Raw genomic sequence first — 23,336 nt, 5'->3', positions numbered from 1 at the left:
CCATCTGACCTTGATATCTTCTACTAATATGGGTCCTAGCACACATGTGCACACAGGCACCATCCCAAGCCCCTGTGCCTGCATTCTGCGTCAAGCGTTCCCAGCCTGACAGTGGCAAGTTGGATCACTGCTATGGGCAGGGGTGAGGTCAGTTTTGATACCTCTGCCTCACAAGGCCCCCCTCCCACCTTAGAGAGCCCTGTGGTTGCATGGGTATATGGAGAGAGAGAGATGCTAATATGTGGGCCCAGGTTTCAAGGAGAGGGAAGAGAGAGGTGATAGTGGTAGCTTACCTATTCCAGGAAGCAATATACCTCCTGATCTATGGGTGCCCATCTGGGGTCCACCCATAGGAAATATTAAGCCTGTGGTCACAGCCCTGGGCTTACCACTTTTCTCTGGTCTATGACCAGGGTCCATATACTGTTGGCTAGCACCAGGTTTGGCCCATCACATCACTCCTAATTGCCTGGCCAGCCAAGCAAGGAGACTCCCTGGCTTGGGAGAGAGCTTTATGGTATCTCAGGAGGTTGAGTCCCAGCTCCAGATCAGAAAGTGTGGAGGCAGTTGTGTGCAGCTGGGCCCTGTAGGAAATGCCCAGCTCAGAGGATTCACAAGCCTGTGGAGCGGGTAAGCAGGACAGTGGCTGGAGAACTCCGGGGTGGGGGTGGGGGTCACAGCTAACACCAACTCATTGGTGCGCAGCATATCAAGGCCCTTGGGACAGGGAAGTGGCCAGAGACCAGATCATCACAGCCCTCCCAGGGTCTGCTGTATGCTCCTGACAAAGGTCAGTTCCTCTGTGCCATTTGGAGGCTGAGAAAGATGGAAAGAAACATGCCCAAAACCCATGAAGGTTCTAAAGAATTGGAGAAACCATTCAAATAAGACATCAGAGCCGCCCAGAGCATGTGACGTGAGGTCAGGTTCTGACTCTACAACCCTGGTGCTGAGGCTGGGGGAGAGTGAGGGGGGGTGGAGTGGGGCAGGTTAACTACCCTCTTCGCAGGAGCAGATTCCCTCTTCTGGCCATGCAACCTCACCTCTTCCCTTTCCTTGGCCACTACCATTTCCACTCATAGCCCAGTGAAGCCTCCAGCACCTTCATTCAGCCTCAAGGGAGACAGAGGAGAGGCTCTTGAGCTTCTAGACCTCTAGAAGACATCTAGAAAGGGGTTCAGGCTCTATGTAGGTACCTCCTAGGCACAGGCTAGGGCAGGGGCTAAAACAAATGTTTTGATAAAGGTGATTTGCCTGTAGGGGTGTGCTCTAAGCACAAGGCTAGGTCTGGATGAGGGTCTTACGGTAGGAGGGAGTGGCTTGTACTAAGGGCTAAGGGAACCAGAATCTACTTGGACAGGCACACAAAGCCAGGGGAGATCAGGGGGCCCAGACAAGAGATCTGGGCAAGGGGAGACCTGGGCAGGGGCAGCCATAAGATGGGGCAGAACAGATACTAGGAAATGTGGGCTCCCATCTCTGAGCCTCAGACCTCAGCAAGACCTCATAACCAGCATAAGAACGAGTCATTTCCTATCTCTCCTGGGAACTCTGGTCCTTCCACAGCTCCCAAGGTGGAGGCCAGAGATAGGGATGGGGTGTGCCCCAGGCTGCCTAGTCTTTGCCCTGATGAGGATCCTGCTCCAGATCAGCCTCTGAGTAGGTAAAACGTCAGCCTTGACCTCCAAGTTAGAATCAGCCCTTCCACCCCGGTCCTCAGGAACTGTATGCACGTTGAGATGGAAGGGGCCAACTTCAGCCCGTAATACAGCAGTTTCACCCATTAACTTGGGTTCGGTGTCTTTCTGACTGCCCAATGTGAGGGGAGGGCAGAGGGGGAGAGACTGATGCTCAGAAGAGACAGTTTTCAGAACCCCCAGGGCAGAACCACGTACTTCTCAGACTAAAAGACAGGGATGTCACCACAGACCCTCTCTTTCCTCCCTAGTGCAGCTGGGGTCTTTTGGTAACTGCCAGAAGGGGAGGCCGAGGGGCACCTTAGAGGTGGGGCTGAGGGAGCCTGGGTGACATGAGTCAGGCCAGCCAGCTTTGCCACCCCAAGCTCATCCCCCAGCCAAATTACCAGGTTTCCCAGGCACCCAGTGCCTTATAAAGGCACCCACTCCCTGGTGGCTCCCCAGTTCCTGGTGGAAATCCATGATGAGGTCCCTCCTGGTACTGATGCTGCTGGCTGCTGTGTGTGCTTCTCTGGGTAAGGCGCTGGCTGCACTTGGTTGGAGGGGAGGCAGGCAGCCTCTGGGAAGGGTGCAGGTGTATGGGGCTAGTGGGGCTTCTGAGCTGACAGAGAGGGTACCATCTAGGGCACTAGCCTGGTAAGGAGGCTTCAGGGAGTGAGGAAGAGGCTCCTACAGTGGCTTCTGCCCAGCCAGATTGGGAAAGCTCTTCCTTTTAGATTATTATGTAGGACTTTCTTGCTCTTTGTGGGGTAAGTGAGTAAAAATTAGGGTGAGAAGGCAGACATGCAGAAAGGGGAGATACCCTGGGTACCACTTGTGAGTAGTGGGTCCTGGGATTTAGCGAGAATGGCCAACTCTGCCCCCTCTTCTCAGGATGAGGCACTCCTGGAATGCAGGACTCTTGGTACTAAAAAGGAAGGAAAGACATCAGCAAGACAGACTGCATGGGTCTCATCTCTCCATCCCGCTCTGCCCTGACCCTGATGACCTGGTTTAGGGACAGAAATGAGGCCGGGAGTGGGAGGAATGTACTTCAGCCTGTGATTATCAGTAGAATAATTATCATCTCCAGGATAATTAGCCCCATCAGCTTCCCCTGAGCATGGGGAGGGGGCGGAGGAAAAAGAAGAAGAAGAAGAAGAAGAAGAAGGAAGGGCCTTGGGACACAGCCTAGCCATCAGGTGCCCATGTAGGAGGTAGAAAAGCAGGTGGAGAGACACTGGGCAAGGGTGGAGGCTGGCCTGGAGGACAGGGAGGAGATCAGGGTCAGGTTGGGGTCATTGCTTAGCAAACATGGAGAGGAAAATACTTAGGAGCCCTCAGACCAGAGACACCCATTAAGCAGGAAACCCCCAGCCTGGGAGGCAGGAAACAGCTACAGGGCAGGAGGGTGGGAGGGCTGAGTTAGAAGGTGGGGACACTGGCTGGCTGGGACACTTTTGTCCTCAAGGCTCAGCTTTCCTGGGAGGTTGATCTTAGAGCATTCTTGGAGGACAGTGCCTTCTGGGAACTTGTTAAGGCTCTGAAGGCTTAAGGAGTGTATCCCATTAACTCTTACCAGCTTTTAGGGCAGAGGGTCTCTGGGGATTGCAATGAGGAAACTGGGGTACTGTGAGGTCCTTGTCTAGAATAACCTAGGAGTGTCTCCCCAGCCAAACAGGACTGGGGACTAGTGTGCAGAGGTTCTGCATGGGGTAGGAGATCAGAGCCAAGAGACATTCTCAATGAAGGAGGCTTTTTTTTCCTGAGAGTTCCTGAGACCCTAGCCTGGAAAATGTATATCTCTTATCCTAGAAAAGATTGCCAAGTGACATGGACACCTCCCAACTCTCAACACAGGCCCATCACAGCTTCAAAACTCATGGCCCTTATGTGGGAGGTGTAATCATCTCATTCCATGTGTAAATTTGACTAAGGTCCAAGCAGGTATGCATTGCCAAGATCGCCTGGTACCCAACACTCTTACAGGGAAAAACCCCACAGGACACTCCCCAGTAAGACACTCCTGCAGGACACACCTGCTATTCAATACCCTGAAGTGAAACTCCTACAGGACACTCCTTACAGGACACCCCTCCCAAGGTCTAGCCACAAAGACATCTTTCCCAACAGCCCAGTGTCTGCACCAGGACCCCTAGCATGTCTTGTTGCAGTTGAGGGGTCCTTGCAACCCTCCAAGCTGGCTTTGTCTCTGCAGTTCTGCACCTTTGGCCAATGCAACTGTTCTCAACCACACATAGAAATTCACTCACATGGGCAAAGATGGAGGGCTCCCCCGGTTATCCTGCCCTCTCACAAATTATTTTACTTCTCAGTGGGGGTCACCATGGAGTAATCGCTGTGCCCTCTGCCCAAGCCATCCTTACAGGAGTCTCACTGCTCAGTGAGTCAGTCATGGGTAGGCAGCCTGTGTTCTCTTGAGGGCTCTCTTGTCAGTTTTGTGGTTGGAAGCTGTGGCCAGTGTCACAGTATCTCTGTCACCTTCTCAGCTTCCTAGCACTGCTAGTCTTTTGCTGAATCCTCTGAGTTCAGCCTGGAGGTGAGGGACACCAACAGGTCTTGGAAGGAGTGGGGCAGGTCCAGGCTGGTCCTTGCCTCCGGATGAACAGCTCTAAGGACTTCATGATGCTTAGAGACACAACGTTGTTAGAGCCAGACTGCCCTGGCTAGGGAGTTGTCTCTAGGAAGGCAACTGTCCTAGCCCTGGAAGGTCCATTCGGTCTTCTTCCCAAGGAAGAAAGGGACAGGAGCCATGTGCATTATGAGCTCTGTTGTTTTATCATCTGAGAAAGCCAAGAACACCATTATTCCCACATTACAGGTGAGGGCACCATGGATCATTTTCTTCTTGATGCTCCATCCCTTCTGCCACCCACCACTACCTCTCTGGAAATTCATGCACCTACCCACCCATCCACCCATGTATTCATATATACCTCCATCTGCCCATGAACCCTTCTACCCATCCATGCGGACACCCTTTCACTACTCATCTGTTCATCATCTGCCCATTCCTCTGCTCGTCCACTCACACATGCATTCATTCACTTATCTATCCATCTAGCTATATAACCACACACTTATCTACCCATCCATTTGTCCATCCATCCATCCATCCATCCATCCATCCATCTGTCCATCCATCCATCCATCCGTCCATCCATCCATGCTTTAAATCATCTATCATTTTTCCCATCTACCTATCCACTCATCCAACCATACATACAATTCCCACCTCACCCATATTCTCTCATCCATCCATGCAGCCAGCCAGCCACCCATTAGGCATGCATGTTTTAATTCATCTACCCTTCTACCCACCTATCTATCCACTCATCCAACCATACATACTTATTCCTATCTATCTATTCATTCACCCATTCTCCCACCCATCCATCCACCCATCCATCCATCCACCCACTCTTGTGTATATACATACATACATACATACGTACATCTACCCACCCATTTGATCTCCTCCTGCTTTAGCCGATAAAGATCTCCTGCACTCACTAATGTTCTCTGTCTCCTTGACAAAGAGATAAACACAAAGCAACGAGACAGATAAGTGTGGGAGTTCATAGGTGCCAGAGAAGCTTTAGGCAGACTGCCTCTGAGTCTAACCTGAGGGTAGCATGCTACCACACCCCACACCTTCCTGCAGCTCAAGCTGACACTTGGACACTGACACACACAGGGAAGATCGTGTCATAATGACAGCCATGAAGTTCTTAGCTTTTCAGACTCTCCCAAAGGACTGGGGGAACTCCTAGAGGGGAAAGGAGGATCCCAGCCTATGACTTTGAGTGGGCCACTAGGCAGGTGGCTGGGCACTTAGCCCCAGCCCCAGCCCAGACTGATGGCCTGTGCTTCCCCCCAGCCCGGGCCCTGCACTGCCATGTGTGCTGTGGGCACGAGAACTGCGAGTCTCTCGTGGAGTGCGCCTTGACGGACAAGTACTGTGTGATCACTCGGGCCAGTGAGTACCCTGGGCCATGCAGGCCCCATCCCGCCCCACCAAGCACTACACAAGTGCTCTCCGGGACCCTTTGGCCTCTCTCCATCCTCCGCAATGGAAGCCCTCAGTAACCCCACTTCAGACCCTAGAAACATCATCATCCTCTAGTTTACAGTTTAAACTAGGCTGAAGATTAAGTGGGATAAGGGTTGGATGTAGGTTGACATATTGAAGATACTGGCATTGTAGCCTGGTATTTCAGGCTCCTCTGGATAATTTACTGCTCACCCAGATCCCTGTCTGCCATAGCCTTTGCCCCTGGGTGCTATGCCCCATGACTCTAGAATTCAATCCTGCCACTGTTGAGATTCCCTTGAACTTGCCAGGCTAGGCCCTCTCTTTTCTGCATCCCTCTGTACATCTGGTTCTCTCCTGAGCAGAGGGGCTGAGCTGGGACCTAGAGCTTGTGTATTGGGCTGTGATGGTGGCTGTGATGGGGTTCAGGCTTGGTGCTAAAGTAGCTAAGGGCACGGAGTTACTAATCTGAAGTGATCCCAGAAGAAAGTGTGGGTGTAGCAGAGAGGCCAGCAGACCTATCAGACTCTGAAGATCCAAGTGGACAGTGTCACGTATAGGTCCCAAAGGGTTTGAGGATCCTCTCTTTGATGCTGCCATTGGAGCTAAGTCATGAGGTCTTTGGCCCCAGTGAGTGGAAGTTGCTATGGTCATTAGGCAGCTTCTCCTAAGATACCATTCTGGGGAGAGGGGAAGGAAGCCAGATGGGTTCCCATTGTGGCCTTGGGATGTCCATAAGAACACACAGTTTCAGAGGTGACATGGGCCGGTCTAGCTCAGACTTGAAGTCATTTCAATTTTATGAGACAGCAGTGTCTGGTACAGCCACACAACACCCAGTCCAGACCCTACAAGAACACTCCTGCCCACACTCTGGCTGGCTCTTGTGCTGCTTGGCTTAGGAGCTCAAGGAGGAAACATTATACACTCCTCCACTGCCTCCAAGACCCTCCTCACTCTGCAGAGGAGCGTCCTGTCCAAAGGCAGCTGCCAGTAGCTATTCACAGCTGTTCTGCAAAGAGGTAAACACCTAGTGGGCTAACAGGCCCAGCGATTGCCCAAGGGCACAAGGCAAGAGCAGTGAAGATGAGATCTTTGCCCAGCAATGAGTGAGTGCCACATCAGGGGCCAAAACCCAGAAAAGACCTAAGCAAAGGGGTCCAGTTGAAGCAAAGATGGAAAACAATGAGGGCCCTGAGGGTACCCTGGAACCAGAGCTCCCCATAGTTCCATCCCTGGACAATGGCTTCTCTCAGGGACCCCAGGGCTCCTGCCCTGCCCTTGCCCCTTGCTGAGCATGTGTCTATCTGACCTGTAGCCTGTTCATCCATCTATGCAAGTGAGATATGTGAAACCATTCCTGTACTCTAAGACCTCAGAGGTCTCAGGCGAGTGGAGTTGAAAGATATCCTTTAGAAAGCAACAGAAAGTTCCCTAGAGAAGCAACATGGGCTGGGGACAAGCACTTTTGGTAGGAGAGTTCATTGTGGGCAGAAAGAGGCCCTTGTCCATTGAAGGTGAGAAGGCCAAGGGGGTGCAATGATATGAGTGGTCAGCATCAGACCCTGAGCGTCAGTCCCATGGGTTTGGGAATGCCTCTAGCTGCTGGGTTTCCAAGGAGAGAGGACAGATGGAGTACCAGCATCAAGGCCTTCTCTCTCTAAGCCCTGGGCAGGCAAGAGTGCCACAGGGACCATAAATCCTAGCAATTCTTCACACATAGCCCCTGAGGCTGCCTTTCTTCTGCTTTATCTGGGATAGTAAAGGACCCTACTTTAGAACTGGGCACTTACTGCAGGATGTGAAGTTTAGCATCCCTTTTGCCTTGGGAGAAGGCTGCATCCTCACGGTATTTCCCAGGCCTGGACAGGTAGAAGCCACTTACAGCACGTGCCAGAGGGCTTGGGTTCTGTCTTGTTGAGAAGCAGCTGCAGTCTATTCTGACCCTGTGCTGCCAAGGCCAGGAGAAGACTATTCAGAGGTGGCACCGAGCTTGGTCACTTGCCAACTAATGATTAACATGTTACCCACACTCTCCTCGTGCCAGTGTCTATCAAATTATCCACACATTTCTCATTATCATAAAAAAGGGCCAAGGCGAAGGCAGGTTCCACCTTTATTCTATGTTTTCTAGGTGGGGAAACTGAGGCACAGGAAGATCAAGCATCCTGAGATAGTTAAGCTTCCTCCATCACACAGTGTCTGGGCCAACTCCAGGCTACAGGCCATTGCTCACAGGGCTGGTGTCACTGCTCCCAGAACCTCTGAACAGTGCCACTTGAGGGAAGTAACTTATATCTCTGGGGCTAATGTGGTCTCAGGAGCCCTGCTGTCCCCATTGTGTGTGTGTATAGACACAAAGCAAATCATCCCCATTGTGCGCACACAGGAAGAGTGCAAAGTAAGTCTTGCACAGCCACCCCATGCCAACCTCTCCCTTCCCTGGGACCCTTGCAAGCCTAGCGTCTCATGGATTGTGAGACCTAGAAGCCCCTGTGTGGGCCATGGAGCTTTATGGTCATTCAGCCTGTCTAGGATGTCCTAGTCCCAAGAGGTGTGAGATCTAACTAGGGCCCAAGCCTGTCTTCTGGTATCTGAAACCCAGAGGAGAGATAGGAGAAGAGGAAGGGAGGGGAGGGAAGAGGGGAGGGGAGGGGAGGGGAGAGGAGAGGACAGGAGAGGTGGGGAAGGGAGAGGTGGGGAGAGGAGATGGAAGGGGAGAGTGGAGGGGAGGAGAGGGGAGAGGGGAGGGAAAGGAAGGGGAGGGGGGAAAGAGGAGAATCATCTGTTTCTCAGGAAAGGGAAAATAAAGGGAGTGAGGGACCCACAGACCGATGGAGAAAGGAATCTTGTCCTCAGATGTCACAAAGCCCAGTCCGTCATAAAGAGGATGCATTCTCCACAGGCACTGAGGAATGACACCCATTCATGAGGCTCTTTGGGAACACCTCCAAGTTGCCACCTCAAACACTCAGAGTCCCAGGCTGCAGGTTCCCTGAGGGTTGGCAGAGTGATGACAGCTTTGAGGACTGTAACCACAATACCCATGGCCATTCCTCCTGTTTCCACAGCCAATCCTGGAGGCATCTTGGTCATGAAGTCCTGCGCCCCAACCTGCCCCAACAGCACCGTGTCTTCAGATGGCCGTGCCCTCTCTGTCTCCTGCTGCCAGGGCAGCCAGTGCAACCGCAGTGCTGCCTCAGGTCTGACCAGCAGCCTTGGGGCTCTATGGGCCAGTGCCTCTACCAGCCTACTGTGGGCACTGCTTCGAGCTGCCTGGTGAGGGCGTGGGTGGCCTTTCCCTGTCATCAGGGATCTGTCTGCAGCCTCAGCAGTGTCCCCCTCCCATCCCTACCCAGCCCAGGCTGTTACCCTTTCTCCCCATTTCCCCTCAAGACTCATCCAGTCTTCCTGTCTGTCACAGAAAGGAAGTAACAGCACCTGTCCTAAGGTTCCTGTTCCAGAGCCCATCTCTCCTCCTGCCTCAGGAAATCCTTCAACGGGGCACAGGGACACACCTCCACCAAACCCTCACCTCTATGGGCATGCCAAACTACCCTTAGTAGGAAAAGCCCCCATTTCCCCAACTCCATACACCCTCATTTCAGGAGCTTTGAACAGACCTTAGGTTTGACAGTTGTACTACCCTCTACTCAACTGAAAGGACTCTGTATATGGCCATCTGGACCCCTGGGCTTCTTCTATGTGTGAAGGGACCCTGGTATAGGACATGACTGTAAGGTTTGGGTACTATCAAACTGAACATGAACTTTTAAAAATTTCCCTGACTTCCGTGTGTGTGTGTGTGTGTGTGTGTGTGTGTGTGTGTGTGTGTGTGTGTGTAGGGGTGATGCAGATCACCTTGGTCTTGGTGTTAGGTGATGGAATGGATGTCCATCCTCTCTGAGCATAGGGAAACTGCTTTGTCTCCCTGGCAGCACTATCTTGCCAGCCCTTCCCTATGCTGTTCTAAGAGAAGAAGAAGAAGAAGAAGAAGAAGAAGAAGAAGAAGAAGAAGAAGAAGAAGAAGAAGAAGAAGAAGAAGAAGAAGAAGAAGAAGAAGAAGAGGAGGAGGAGGAGGAGGAGGAGGAGGAGGAGGAGGAGGAGGAGGAGGAGGAGGAGGAGGGGAAGGGGAAGGGGAAGGGGAAGATGCAGCAAGTCTGCTTGGCCCAAGGCATTGGTCCTGAGGGGTTTCTGGTCCTTGGTCAACCTCACCCTCAGAGACAGGCAGGGACACCTGAGTCAGGGCCAGGTAGAATCCTTAATGAATAAGCCCAGGTGCAGGAGGGGTGCCTCTGCTTTGGGCTCAGATCTCCTGTATCTATACTGGGTCCCCTTGGCCAAAATTGAGGGAGCAGACTCCTATCACACCCCAAGTGGGATACTCACAGGGGTCCCCTGAGAGCCCTTCTGAGCTGTGATGTCCCTGATGCTGCTACCGGGGAGATGGTCACATCCTTTACAGTGCCCCCAGGTCCCTAAAACTCCATACCCCTAGTTGGTGGCACGGGAAACCCTCATCTTTCTGAATAGTCATCAGGACCCAAGAGCATATGTCCTCCAGGGCTCTTCTTCAGGGGCAAAGGCAGAGTCCCTCAACTCTGGAGAGTTTTGTTCCTTACCTCTGCTGTCTCTCCTGTCGCTGTAATAAAACATCCTGACAAAAGTGGTCAGAGAAAGAGTTTATTTTGGCTCATGATTCAAGGTCTAGTTTACCATGGTAAGGAGGTCACAGCAACCAGGGCTTTAAGTATACCATCAGACCGCATCCTAGAACAGAGCAATGCTTGCCTGCTGTGCATCAGTGTTTCCTCTGCACATGGGTCTGTGTACCACATATGTGTCTGGTACCCAGGAAGATCAGAAAAGGGTGTTAGATCCCTTGGAAGTGAAGTCACAGACAGTTGTGAGCTGCCATGCGAGTGCTGGGAACCAAACCAGGGTCCTCTGGAAGAGCAGCCAGTGCTCTTAAACACTGAGCCGTCTCTCCAGCCCCTACTCCAGTTTCCTTTCTCCACTTATACAATTCAGAGTCCCAGCCACGGTGCGTCTTCCCACCCCAGTTAATACAGTCAGCATAATCCTTCATGGACATGGACGGAGACCCATCTCCCAAGTGGTTCTGGACTCTTTCAAGTTGACATTTAACAGTGTTACACCTGCTCAGAGCACCTGTGCCTGAAGAGCCTGCTCTGCCTTGTTTGAGGAGCTCTGGAGCATGCCCAGGCCTGGAGCTTGGAGCCCTAGTTTTTCCCTGCCTCCAGGCCTGTGAGAGCTGCCTGTCAGCCTACCTATCCAGCCCCAGGGAGGCTAGAAGATATATGTCTCTTGACTGTTCCCTACTTCTTTACCAATTTACATTTGAAGATGGAGATACAGCTCAGAGGTACCGTATTTGCCTACTGTAAAATTTTGTTCCCCATATCCCTTTCCAGACAATAAGAACAAACACTCAGGACAAGTAAGTGACAGTAGGTCTCCTATCTGCCTAGCAGGGGCCTCTTCCATCACCTGGAGTTGGCTCAGAGCCTTCCCAGAAGGTGTTTTCCTCTTCTTGAAGAATGGTACTTGGCCCTCCATTCAGCCTCCCTTCCCTCACCTGCTGCAACCCTAGGCAACGGAGCCAGGACACACACACTCATTCCCTGCTTGCTACCTCCCACCTACCCACAAAGCCCCTCCACCTCCCTCTATGTCTCCCCGCACATCCCAGAAGACACCACTAGCTTCACAGGGCCACAGTCCCTTAGTGTCTAGACTCTAGTGCCCTGCCCCACATGCCCTCAAAGACTGCCCAAGTCAGGACTACACACTGGGCAACACTTTGAAACACTAGTTCCTAAGTCTTGAGAGCAGTGAGCTAGGATGGTGGCGCTGGCGCTCACCTCGGTATACTCATGCAGCTGTGAAGGACAAGAAAGGTGGGGAAGACTGAGAGCACTGAGTAAGCTAAGGGTACTGAGCAAGACCCTTAAAGCCTCGGCATACCTCAGCCCCTGAGTGGCCAGCCTACTTCTCTGGAGTTTGGGGGTGTGGGGTCTAGGGTTATGAGGCAGTCGTACAGGGACCACTGGGGCCCTCTCCTATCTGACCAATTTTCCCAAAGTCTAACCAGAAGAGCCTCGCCCTTCAGTGCAGCCATTCTGCACTGTGTGTTTGCCACACAAAGCTTGGAGGTGGCTTGAAGGGCCTGAAAGAAAGTGGAGCCCTGGGAGAGTGGGCAGTGGAAAGTGGGAGTGGCCAGCCTATGTCGGACTCATGAGCAGGGTAGGGAGACAAGGCTTGAATCAAAGAGCACTAAGTCAGCAGAGAAGGGATCCGTCCAGCAATGTTTCCGCCGGTGCCTTGGCTGTAGGAAAAAAGTGAGGTAAGGATGATGAGGATGAGGACATAGGCACAGACTCCGAGCTTGGGAGACAAGTGGTTGGCTGAGAGGCAGAGACACCCAGGTAGGAACCCCAGGGTCTGAAGAGGGAGTAGATGGAAGAGGAGGTTGATGCACACAAGGGAGTGTCACTTTGAGCCCTGTTGAGGCCCTGGTTGCCCTCCCCCCAGGTGCTCAACAGAGGCAGGTGGTGGTGGTCGGGGGCGGGGTGTGAAGAAGCAACTGGAAAGGAGCTCAGGCTGAGATTCAACTCATAGTGGAACCAGAAACGGAAGGCCAGCCCTGGGGTTACGCCCACTGTGCCAGCCAGTGGGGAGTTTTGGAGTGAAGGCAGGTGCTGCCTATGTCTTTTTCATCTGCCCAGCTGGCCATCTGACCTAGCCTCTTGCGTGATGTTTCTTCTACTGTGGGCACTGGCATGTCTGCACTCCAAGGACCTTCCCATTCCCGCCCTCCTTATATAACTTTGGGTGTGCAGAGAGTATACCTCTTGATCCCTAATCTCTTAGGATTAGCAGTGAGCTCCCTAGCAGGGCAGCTTAGGACCCTCCTTCTTGCCCCGGGCTGTGCCCACACCCAGAGGAGACTATAGCACCAGGCAAACTCCTCCTCACAACGAACACACCCTTGCCTTGGATCCAGCATCAAAGTGGGATCCTTGAGGGCAACTGCCTGATCCACGTGATCCAGGTGAGGATGAAGGAACAGAGGCCAGCTTCCTGCCCTAGTCATGTGAGGACAGTCACCAGCTCCAAGGGTAGCGCTGATGACAGACAAGTTAGTCAGGCAGCAGCGTAGTGTTTTCCCTCTAACGTAGGGCTGGAGTTGTTCTTGTCAAATCCTCTCCCATGCCCAAGTCACCTGTGTGTCACAGGCTCCTGAGCTGCCACCCTCAGCCTTGCTGACTTTGACTCTCACCCTTCATGATCTCAGCTTCCTCTTGCAGGGTGACTTCTTATTCTCCCGACAGCAGATCACATCAGGCTAGGGACAAAGGCCCAGGGGGCAGAGATGCTGCTGACCAAATAACCCTTTCCTGGGACAGGCTGAGACCTCACTTCCTTGTGGAATGCCTCTGAGAGCAAGTCTGCACTGAGTCATAGGGGAGGGGCTCGTGGGTGAGGTAGGAATTCACCCACAGGCTCTGGAAGTGTCACAGGGACCATCAAGACCTCATCCTGAGACTGAGACACAGATGAAAAAGTGGAGAGCGCTCGATGCAATCACCCTTCCTGGGGTTATGACTAAGGGACCATCCTGGAGTTATCACATTACTTACCTCACAACTGAACTCATCACCGGTCTTTCCCCATTGTTAAAAAAAAAAATCTGGCCCACTGGCTCTTCCTGGACCACTCAGTGGTCCAGCACAGCCTCCATCACTCCACCTGCCATCCTAACCTATTGGTCTTCATGAGCCTTGTTCATACTTTATGTCTTAAAATTCAGTTTGCTGACTTTACTGAATGGTGTCCTGGAAAATCTGAGCTCTGTCACATTAGGACTCTGCCTTGTGTGTATCTGTATTCCCAGGCATCCAGCATGGAGACATGAGCATGGGTGATGCTTTGCAACTCATACCTATAGGATGGATGGACAGACAGACAGATGGATAAATGGACAGATGTGTATAGAAGATGGGAGGAAAAGGGAACAGATGGAAGGGTCAGTAGGTAGCTGGACAAGTAGATGACTGGAGGATGAATGTGTCGACAAACGGGTAGTTTGGTGGGTGGGTAAAGAATGGGTAGGTGAGTGACTGTGTGGAAAGATAGATGGGAGGATACGTGAATATATATATATATATATATGGTACATGCATGGATGGATGGATTGATGGGTAGATCAGTGAGTATGTAGATAACAGGGGATGGTTGAATGATTGATAAATGGATAGATGGACTGATTGAAGGATGGAAGAGTGAGAATGGGTAGACAATGGAGGGGGCATGAATGATGGTTAGGCTGATGAGTGAACAAGTGGATGGATGGACAGGGAGAGGTAGATGGTTGATTGATGATGATTGGTGAAGTAATAGATAATAAACAGGTGATGGGAAGATGGGTGGTTGAATGAATGAGTATAGGATAGATGAATGGATCATGAATGAATGGTTGATAGGTGAATTATGGAAGGAGGTGCCTCTAGAGAACTGCTGTTGGTGGCCAGGGTCCTAGAGAGCAATTCAGGGCGCAGGAGGGCTATGCCAGGTGTTAGACAGCGGGTGAGCAATACCCATGTGCTGAAAGGTTATTAACATTTAATGTTAATTCATATAATCATTAAGGTGGCAGTTATTTCTTAACTTGCTATTTTATAAAGAAAAGACACAGAAACCTGTTAGATTTTAATAAGCTTTAATGTACTGGGGCTGGGTTGATATTAGCCCTCTAAGCTATCTTGTCTGGCTCCCTAGCCCAGATCCCCATAAATACTTGCACATTTTCCATTTGGGCTGCTTCTGCTCCATTGTGCCAATCCTCAGAGCAAGTTCCTCCTGGCCATGTGTTTCTAGTTCACACTAACCCATGGCGACCTGCTCCTGCTTCCTCTTCCCTCTCTCCTTCCTCGTGGTTTCTCTCCCACCCCCAAAAGCCCAATGACCTTGGCTCTGCTTACCTTTCTCTGTCCAGTCCAGGCTATAGGCAATTTTATTTAGCCAATAGGGATAATTTGGGAGGCAAGGTTTACCCCAAGTCATTTTGGATACATGAGAATTTGCTTGTAAGGACCTTGGGAGGCAAGCAATTAACATTTGAATACACAGCAGCTCCAGTTCAACCCCAACACCCTTGCCTAGATTTGTGTCTCCTTGTGTAAAGGTTATTTCTTGTGCCAGGAGAAAGGGTTGTGGAGAGAGAGGCCCCAGGTCCAGAGGCCTGGCCCAGCTATGGCTCCTCTTCTAGAGTGAGGCTGACCAAAGTTCTGCCTGTCTCTGTGTCATCTGTGGCTCTACCTGTGTGATTAAGGACAGAACGGGCCCCAGGGAAACACTCCTCTCTCCGCTGCCTGACTCACTGAGCATTTGCATGGCCTTGCAGAAAAAGAGATAGACTAGGGTGTGGCATGGGAAGCCAAAACTCTGGTGTCCTTGTCTAGAGCGCTCTTCACCAGCTCATGGCCACCTACCCTCAGGTCCCAGCTTAGACAGATCTACATAGGCCAGTCCTCCTATAGTGCCTCAGCCCCCTACCCCTCTAGCTGTCATTCAATATACAACGCACAGCAATGATATTTGTGTCCCTCTCTCCTACTAGTCTGGGCATAGGACTGGGCCCTGCCTCTCCCCTCCCTCAGTGTCCCTTATGCCAGTAGTGACTAAAATATAGTAGGTCTTTATAAAATATTATGAATGAATAAGTGAATGAATGAATGAACTGCATTGAAATATAGGGTGGCTTGTTGGGGGGCCCAGCTCTGGGGAGTGTCTACTTCTTATATCCTAAGGTGTTTGGACGCCTTCCACCTAGGGAGCTGACCTATCTACCGAATGCCCTCTTCAGGCCAGGAAAGGGCCTAGAACTGCACTTTCAGAAGGCTCCAGTGCTATGCTGCGCCATCCCTCACCCATACGCCTTCTCTCTGGGCCACTCACACTTTTCATGATCTCTGTGCCACAGATGTGACTGCAAGGGGGAAGGACATGAGCAGGGAGACCTCTGCTCCAGAGAGAGGTCCAGGCTTGTCCCTCAACTTCCTGGTCGGCCTGCTGAGGTCAGGGAACGGGCAAACTCGAGGGGCAGGTGACAGCGGTCTCCTGCTCTGTGTTCCTCTCTTCCCACTTCCTGGGCAATAGTCCTCTGCCAACATCTGAAAGGTAGAAATCAGGTCTCAGCCCCAGCCTCAGGAGCTGTAATCAGGTCCTCAGTCCCAACCTCAGGAGCTATGATCAGGTCTCAGCCCCAGCCCCAGGAGCTGTGATCAGGTCTCAGCCCGAGCCTCAGGAGCTGTGATCAGGTCTCAGCCCCAGCCTCAGGAGCTGTGATCAGGTCTCAGCCCGAGCCTCAGGAGCTGTGATCAGGTCTCAGCCCCAGCCTCAGGAGCTGTGATCAGGTCTCAGCCCCAGCCTCAGGAGCTATGAAGAAAGACTAGGACGACCCAGGCTGTCGACGCAGTGGCTCCGCATGAAAGAGGCGTACAAGGCAGACATGAGGCACATGATGCCCCACCCCTCCCTCCACCCACCCCCACCCATCCGTGCCTATTCCACCTTGCACTGCCTTAAAGTTCCATCCTGGCCACCTCCAACAGGACTGACTGCCCTGGTAGCCCCAAGAGCTCTTGCCACCGGGATCACCAGGATCACACACTCTCCTAAGGGCAAATTTAGAATGTGGCTGTTTGGCACCTTCTGCTGGAACCCAGATGGGGAGAGGCAGCTGGCACGTCCTCCTAGCAATCCTGCTGAGGACAAAGGCCCTTTCCACCATGCATGTGGGGCCTCACCTACGGCCTCCAGATCCAACCCCTGTGTCCATTATGGAGCCTGAGCCCCTGGGGACAAGCCAGCATGAGGATACTGCCTCCTACCCAGGGCGTGCATGTGAAGTCTGTTGTACAGTGTTCTCAGTCTCAGGCCCAGACCCCCAATTCTTTTTGTGCCCTTCACTCCCAGACCCCACAACTCCATTCTGTCCAAGGAAGAAGCTCCAAACCTGTTTTTCCAGCGCTTTCTGTACCTTTCCCAATGAGTCATCTCCTCCCCCGATTTGCCAACTCCACCGTCACCGCCCTGTCATGGAGACCTGAGTTTTGTTCTCGAGGCTTAAAAATTCCCTCCTATCTCCACCCATCCATTCTCCCTGTGTCTAATGTATTCAGGGAGGCCCTGGAGCTGGGTGGGACTTTCATTAGTTTATTTATTTATTTTTAGAAAGCAAGGATCCTGAATTTCAGGCCTTTCTGGTGACATTCCAGCTGTTGCAAGCAAGTCCCAGGGAAACCAGGCACTACCTAGCAAAACAGTGGAAGGCATGGGACAGAGATGGGTCTTCTTCACAGGCTTCTATCCAAGCCCTTCCCAGATTCCATGTCCTGCCAAGACCAAAACCCACTTCAAGAAGAACAGCATGGTGGGTCTTCTAGCAAGTGGAACAGGGACTGTCTCTGGCATGGACTCTGTTGCCTGCTTTTGAATCCCTTTCCCCTGGCTGGGCTGCCTTGTCTGGCCTCAGTGGAAGAGGATGCTCTTGGTCCTGATGTGAATTGATGTGCTGGGGTGGGTTTGAATGGGAGGGGGCCTCCCCTTTTCTGAGGAGAAGGGGAAGAGGGAAAGGATGGGAGGGTGGAACCTTGAGAAGAGAAGGGAGATAGCTGCAGTCTGGATGTAAAATGAATAAATAAATAAACTTAATAAAAGAAGAAGAGCCAAATGGAAGAAGTTCTCAAGGCACTTGCCCTCTCACCTCAGCAAGCAGTCATTGCTTTACCCCATTTGATTCAGTTCAGGAGCCAGTTAACCCAGGGAAAAGCAGAGAGGAGCACCCAGGGGTCTTGAACCCAGATCTGACTGGCCCAAAGTCTATAGAGTTTTAAGAACCTCAGCCTGGCCCAGGCCAACCTGAAGCAGGCCCTGACCTGCCACATACTTGGTACTCTCCATCTGCTATGCAGAGATATTAGTGGAACAGGCCGAGGACTGACCTCTGTCTATGCCTAGCCCTTTGTTGACTGTTTGGATGCCCAGGACAGGAGCACAAGGCAAACTCCATAAGACCTATCCACGTTACCACCAGACGGAGTAGCCAGAGCCAGCAGTTAGGAGGTAGCTACCTTTTTACCAAGAACTAGAGTCATAGGGAGAAGAATGTCTCCTATGCATGCAAAGAGAGCATAGGTGGTGTCCTGGGGCATGACAGAGCCCTAATCAGCACCTGCCTGGGGCCCTGGGCTCTGAGGTCAGCCCTGGAAGCTCTCAGAGACAGGGGAGCAAGGCAGATATGCACAGCAATAGTTATAAGGAGAAAGAAGGCAGTGTTCTCACTACCATTGTGTGAGGGATGGGGGGTGCAGACTCATTGGGAATAGGGTCTGAGGCCCAAGCAGAGGGAGAAAGTGAGGGAGTGGAGGAAAGCTCATGTCTGCCCAGCAATGAGCTGCTCCTCCGTTGATACTATCCAAACCTGTCTCTATCATTTCCTAAGATAACCAAACTACTACAGTCTGGGGTCTTTATATCCCTAACTTGGCCATACCCAGCACACACACACACACACACACACACACACACACACACACACACACACACGGACCCTTGCTTCCCTCCCGATGCCCCACAATTTACCTCCACATCATGAGCAAGGACCATTTGCTTCCCTGGGGGTTCCTTGATCCAAGGCTCCACTGGGCCTGTGCCTCTTGACCTGTGGGTATTGAGACATCTAGCCTGGGCTGTGACTGAAGGAATTTCCCAGTGGTACTTGGGTAAGGAGAGTAACAAACAGAAGTGGAGAATCAAAGACAATGTGACCCAGGAATGGGCAGGCAATCAAGAAGGAAACAGGTCCAGAGAGAGTGGCAGAGACATCAGTGGGAGAGATGAAGACTCAACAGCATCCAGGGTCTGGAGCAGGAATCAGAACAGTCTGGGGAGGCTACTGCCCACTTCCAAGCCTCCTCAGGGAAGCCGCAGGGATAAAGGGGCCAGGAACCTCAGTCCCTCCGGGTGGCAGAAGCCAGGCTTGTTCTGGGTTTCTGGGCATGGGGCCAGGAAGGGTGGGGTGGGCCCTGATTTGCATGCTGCTGTCTGGCCTGTCCCCACTCCTCCCACCATTCCTGCTCCATCTATAAAATCTGGGGGAGAGGAAGGGCCCCCACTGTTTCCAGACAATCCTTAGGATGAAGACAACTCTGCTCCTTTTTGCCTTGGTTGTGGCCACTAGCCCAGGTAAGAGGCTGTGCCTAGGGACTGGGAAGGGGTGGGTTGCTTTGTCTAGATACTGGGCAGTCAGCCCCAGGCAGGCTGGGCCTGACTGAAGGAATTTAGACTCTGAGAACAGGGATGTTTAAGGACGCTTGCCTCTTGAAATGTGAAACAAAACTAGTTTAACATCTTTTTAAAAAAAAAAAAGATTTATTTTATTTATTGTATATGAGTGCTTTATCTGCCAAAGAATGCATCAGATCACATTATAGATGGTTGTGAGCGACCATGTGGCTACTGGGAATTGAACTCAGGACTTCTGGAAGAGCAGGCAGTGCTCTTAACCACTGAGCCATCTCTCCAGCCAAGTTTAACATCTTAACTCAATGGAGTCAGAGAAACGCAATTATTTCAGAGTCATGGAATGTTAATAGGAACTCTTAGAACTGGGGCGCTTTGAGGGAGGCGAGAGCTGGAGCTATCTTAAGAGGCTTCCCCACCACCATCCTCACCTCACATCTCTCCTGGACAGCACTGGGGTGGCCGCGCCCCTCTTCTTCCAAGCTCTTCAGGAACTCAAACCTTTGGGGCTGGGGACAGCTGTGCCCTTAGCAAAGTCCAGGCACATCCTGAGGTCCTCAAAAAGTGCCCTCTCCACTCCGCACTCTCTCTGCTTCCTCACCTCTTCCCAGGGGTGGCATAGGATAGAACACCCTCTCTAGGGCTCCAAGAGACACCCTCTGAAATAAACACAAGACATGAGCTTTGTAGGGTCTAGGGCAGGAGTTGGGGTGACAAATGTCAGAGGACTCTGTCATGGCAAAGACCTTTTCTTGACTGACTCACTAACCCCTCCTCCTCCAGCCTGGGCACTCCGATGTCACGTGTGCAGCAGCGCCACCAACTGTGAGGAAATTCAGACCTGTCCAGCCAGCTCCCGCTATTGCAAAACTGTCACCACAGGTGAGTGGCAGCCCAAGTCCCTCAGGACCAAGAGAGCAGCCCTAGGCGTGATACTGGGGATGGGTCAGTCATGGTGAGGATGGTGCTTAAGAGTGGAAGATGTTCTGTGGGAGCCAGGGTGTATGGTAAGCCAGGCCTGATGCCCTTTTCTTTCCTGTGTGCAGTGCAGGCCCTGACCGGAAACCTGGTGAAGAAAGACTGTGCAGACTCGTGCACCTCCAACTACAGCCAGCAGGGCCAGGTCAGCAGTGGTTCCGAGGTCACACAATGCTGCCAGGGTGACCTGTGTAACAAGCGGCTCTACAGTGCTGCACCTGTGCCTGCCCTGCTCAGCAGCGCCACCCTGGGCCTGGCAGTGAGTCTGGGCCTCCTCGCTCTAACGGTTCTGTAATACACTGCTTGGAATTTCCCTTGCCCCTTCCCTTCTGGCTCCCAGGGTCCCCGTGGACCATCCTTGACCACGATGGAGGGAGCAGATGCTGAGGCTGGGGACTGCTCTTAAAGGCTGGGTCTGGGTCCTGGTGGGCCCCAAGAGCCGTTGACATGGCCCGGGACGGGAAGATGTGGCCTGCTCCCCAGCATGGAAGATGGGTGACAGACACAATCCATCCCCTCTGATCTTGTACTCGTTCCATTTATTTTTTTCTACTTGAACCTCTACATGGAAATAAATGATCTAAAAATACTGTATCTGTGTGGAGTGGTGAGAGGGCCAGTGGGACTTCTGCCACATGTTAGCCTAGACAAGCCTTGGCAGGAAGCAGTAATGGTTGGTACCTGGCCTGAAAGGCATCTCCATCCTGGAAGAGGCAGACTCTTGCCAAATTCCAGGTGGGGAGGAAGGACACTGCATCCAGGCCTCAACCCTGAGATTCTGGTTCCCCGGGGCTGTGAAGAGACTTAGAGTTATAAGGCCACTGCACATAGCTCCAAGGTTACCAGGACAGGCTCATTTGTTTCTTAGGAACTCATCCAGATGTGTGTGTTGGAGTGTGAGATATGGCTCAGCACAAGCTGACGAGAAGCAGGCTTCAGCAGAGCACATCCCTGGGGGCCCTGCATCTAGGCTCACTGCCTGCTTTCCCATACACTGGGTTCCTGCTGCTGCCTAGGCTCCTGTGTGCTACTTGGGTTTGGGCCGTTTCCTGAATGGGGTGAGGCCGTGAGGTTGAATGAGAGAGAGGCATTCAGCAGATACCCATACATGCAGCCTTCCTTGCTGGTAAACAGGCTAGCCCATTCCACAGCAGCCACTATCCTGCAAACCCACAGAGATGGACACAGGGTTAACGCCGTGGCAGGTGTGTGTGGCAAACCCTGCCCGTGGCAAACCCTGCCCGTGGCAGATGACAGAGGCAGGATGAGGGCCTCTCTTCCCTTTATGCATCTACACCCTGAACCGTAAGGCACACGTAACCACTCTACTTCCAAAAGAGGCTTGTGAGAGGTGTGATCCAGGCTACCTATGCCATGGAGCCTCAACGTCTAGGTAAGGAACTACTTGGTCTGGGGTGAGCCCTGTTACCTCCGCCAAGTGAGTCTCTTTTTCTGCCAGGTCCTTACTTGGAGCAAGGTGTTGGACCTGCTGAGCCTGGGATTTTTTTTTTACACAGACTCCCACACTTAATCACCACAGTAGCGGGCTAGTCGGCTATATAGCCACGACCCTGTCTACCAGACGCTGTAGGACATTCCTCCACCGTGAGCAAGAGAGATGGAGAGAAAGGCAAAGAGGAACGTGCCCCAAGCCCAGAAATTAGGAAGCTTCCTACCGGTATTACCCTTCCCTGGGTGCTGTGTAGCTGCTGTTCCCCCGGGGCTACCATTCCTGGAGCTGAGAGCCAAGCCTGATGCCGGCGCGCCACCTAGTGGCCGGTAGAGTCAGGCAGGGAATTCTTTGCCCCACTCCTCTCTGCCGGTGCCCCGAAGTATCCAGGCCACAGAAAGCCACCTGGACGTGGGAGCCAGGCAGAGAAGAGGACTAAGAGAGTTCAAACGGAAGCCCTAGCCATTTCCAAGTGTGGAAACAGTCTGGGAACCTGGATAGTGACTCCCAAGTGTCCCCCATCAGAGCAAACATAGGCAGAAAAGAATGTGGCCCTACGCCCGAAATCAGGAAGCCCAAGGAACCACGTAGCCCCAGGACAGAGGGCACAACCAGTCTCACCAGGTGGGTTTTTGATAGCTTCCCACCGTTGACATATAAAGCAAGGACAGCTGTTGTGCATACTTCTCTGGTGAGATGTGAACCTCAGATAGGGCACTGAAGGAAACACAAAACAAAACAAAATTAAAAAACAAAACAAAACAGTTCCACCCAGATCCAGTGGAGGCGGCTTATAGTCATGTGTGTGAATGGTTACTTTAAAAAGCACAGATGACTCAGAGGTAGCCATGACACTAAAAGCCCCACTCCAGCCTGGGGAACAGCTCAGGAAAGTTGCATTCTTACAGAGCCTCTAGTCTCCAGCCTGGAGAAGCTTGGGGGAGGGGCACTGATGAACCTCGTGAGCCTCAGGGGGACTTAGAGGTTTTACTTAATTTGGGGGGCGGGGCTTGTAAACTCCTTGTATGCTGGGAATCTCCGCTAGCCTCCCTCCTCCATGTTCCACTTTGTAAGGAAAAGGCTACACAGCCACCATCACAGAGTGGAGTGAAATGTGTACAGGCTCGGGGCATATGCTGGGAAAGGGGGCCAGCCTGCACATATCAGGAGCCCCAGGCTTCTTAGGGAGCACAGCACCATCTGACGCTGGCCAGAGGCCAGAGACAAGCTGAGAGCTGTCAAGTCTCCCAGCCTAGCTCTGTCTTCTAACTGGAGGCCTACAGGCATCTCAAAGCCAGCTCTCTGCCTTCTCCTGTATGATCCCACTGGACAGCTTCTCTGCTACTCCTAGACCTAACAGCACCGCCCCCCCCCCACCCCCACTGACTAGGACCCACCCGGTCACAGGCCTTGTCAGGGTCTGAAAAACGGAAGCCCTCTCCAGCTACACGCAACCCTGTGGATGTGGACAGAGTCCGGGGCCAGTGGGAAGCCAGCAGTCCTGTCCCTCATTCCTGGGGATCCCTCCTGCAGGAACCCAGGCCCAAGGCCTGCACAACAATGTGGTAAGGTGATGACAAAAGCAATAATAGGGGTAGAAGGGACCCCAGTGGTGGTCCTAGCTGGAGTCAGGAGCAGGAAGGCATTTAGCAGCTCCAGAGCCTGAGAACCCTGGGTGCCATCAGATCTGGAAAAAAACAAAACAAAACAAAACACAAAAAGGTCTGGGCGGATCTCTGACCCACCTAGGACAGAGAGAGAGAGACACTGTTCCTTTCATTTCAGCAAAAGACATGCCATGCACTCAAGCACAACTTCGAAAAAACAGGTAGAAGACTTCAAAAACACA

The 23,336-nt window shown here is 52.3% G+C and overlaps 2 protein-coding genes across 3 annotated transcripts; both read left to right on the top strand.

Annotated features, from left to right (window-relative positions):
• Window positions 1–2,153: 2,153 nt before the first annotated feature.
• LOC127201867 (secreted Ly-6/uPAR domain-containing protein 2-like) lies at window positions 2,154–9,450 on the top strand. 2 transcript variants are annotated; one of them, XM_051160559.1, is made up of 3 exons: window positions 2,154–2,212; window positions 5,578–5,676; window positions 8,802–9,450. In XM_051160559.1, exons 1-3 carry the CDS (start codon window positions 2,158–2,160, stop codon window positions 9,011–9,013), a joined length of 366 nt encoding a protein of 121 aa, XP_051016516.1. In that variant the 5' UTR covers window positions 2,154–2,157; the 3' UTR covers window positions 9,014–9,450. The 2 variants fall into 2 exon arrangements, with proteins under 2 accessions (XP_051016516.1, XP_051016517.1); XM_051160560.1 differs by lacking the exon at window positions 5,578–5,676.
• A 10,136-nt stretch (window positions 9,451–19,586) lies between these two features.
• Ly6d (lymphocyte antigen 6 family member D) lies at window positions 19,587–20,487 on the top strand. The gene is made up of 2 exons (XM_051160558.1): window positions 19,587–19,941; window positions 20,106–20,487. The coding sequence occupies exons 1-2, from the start codon at window positions 19,737–19,739 to the stop codon at window positions 20,330–20,332; spliced, it is 432 nt and encodes a 143-aa protein (XP_051016515.1). The 5' UTR covers window positions 19,587–19,736; the 3' UTR covers window positions 20,333–20,487.
• The last annotated feature ends 2,849 nt before the right edge of the window (window positions 20,488–23,336 follow it).

This window comes from Acomys russatus, chromosome 17, assembly GCF_903995435.1.
Source record: "Acomys russatus chromosome 17, mAcoRus1.1, whole genome shotgun sequence".
NCBI classification, from domain to species: domain Eukaryota; kingdom Metazoa; phylum Chordata; class Mammalia; order Rodentia; family Muridae; genus Acomys; species Acomys russatus.
Note: the sequence above shows the minus strand (reverse complement) of the source record. Positions and strands in the feature narration are given on the sequence as shown.

Coding starts and splice junctions, on each gene's coding strand:
- LOC127201867 (XM_051160559.1), top strand. CDS start 2,158: ATGATGAGGTCCCTCCTGGTACTGATGCTGCTGGCTGCTGTGTGTGCT. Junction 2,213..5,577: donor TGCTGTGTGTGCTTCTCTGG/GTAAGGCGCTGG, acceptor GCTTCCCCCCAG/CCCGGGCCCTGCACTGCCAT. Junction 5,677..8,801: donor CTGTGTGATCACTCGGGCCA/GTGAGTACCCTG, acceptor CTGTTTCCACAG/CCAATCCTGGAGGCATCTTG.
- Ly6d (XM_051160558.1), top strand. CDS start 19,737: ATGAGCTTTGTAGGGTCTAGGGCAGGAGTTGGGGTGACAAATGTCAGA. Junction 19,942..20,105: donor TTGCAAAACTGTCACCACAG/GTGAGTGGCAGC, acceptor TCCTGTGTGCAG/TGCAGGCCCTGACCGGAAAC.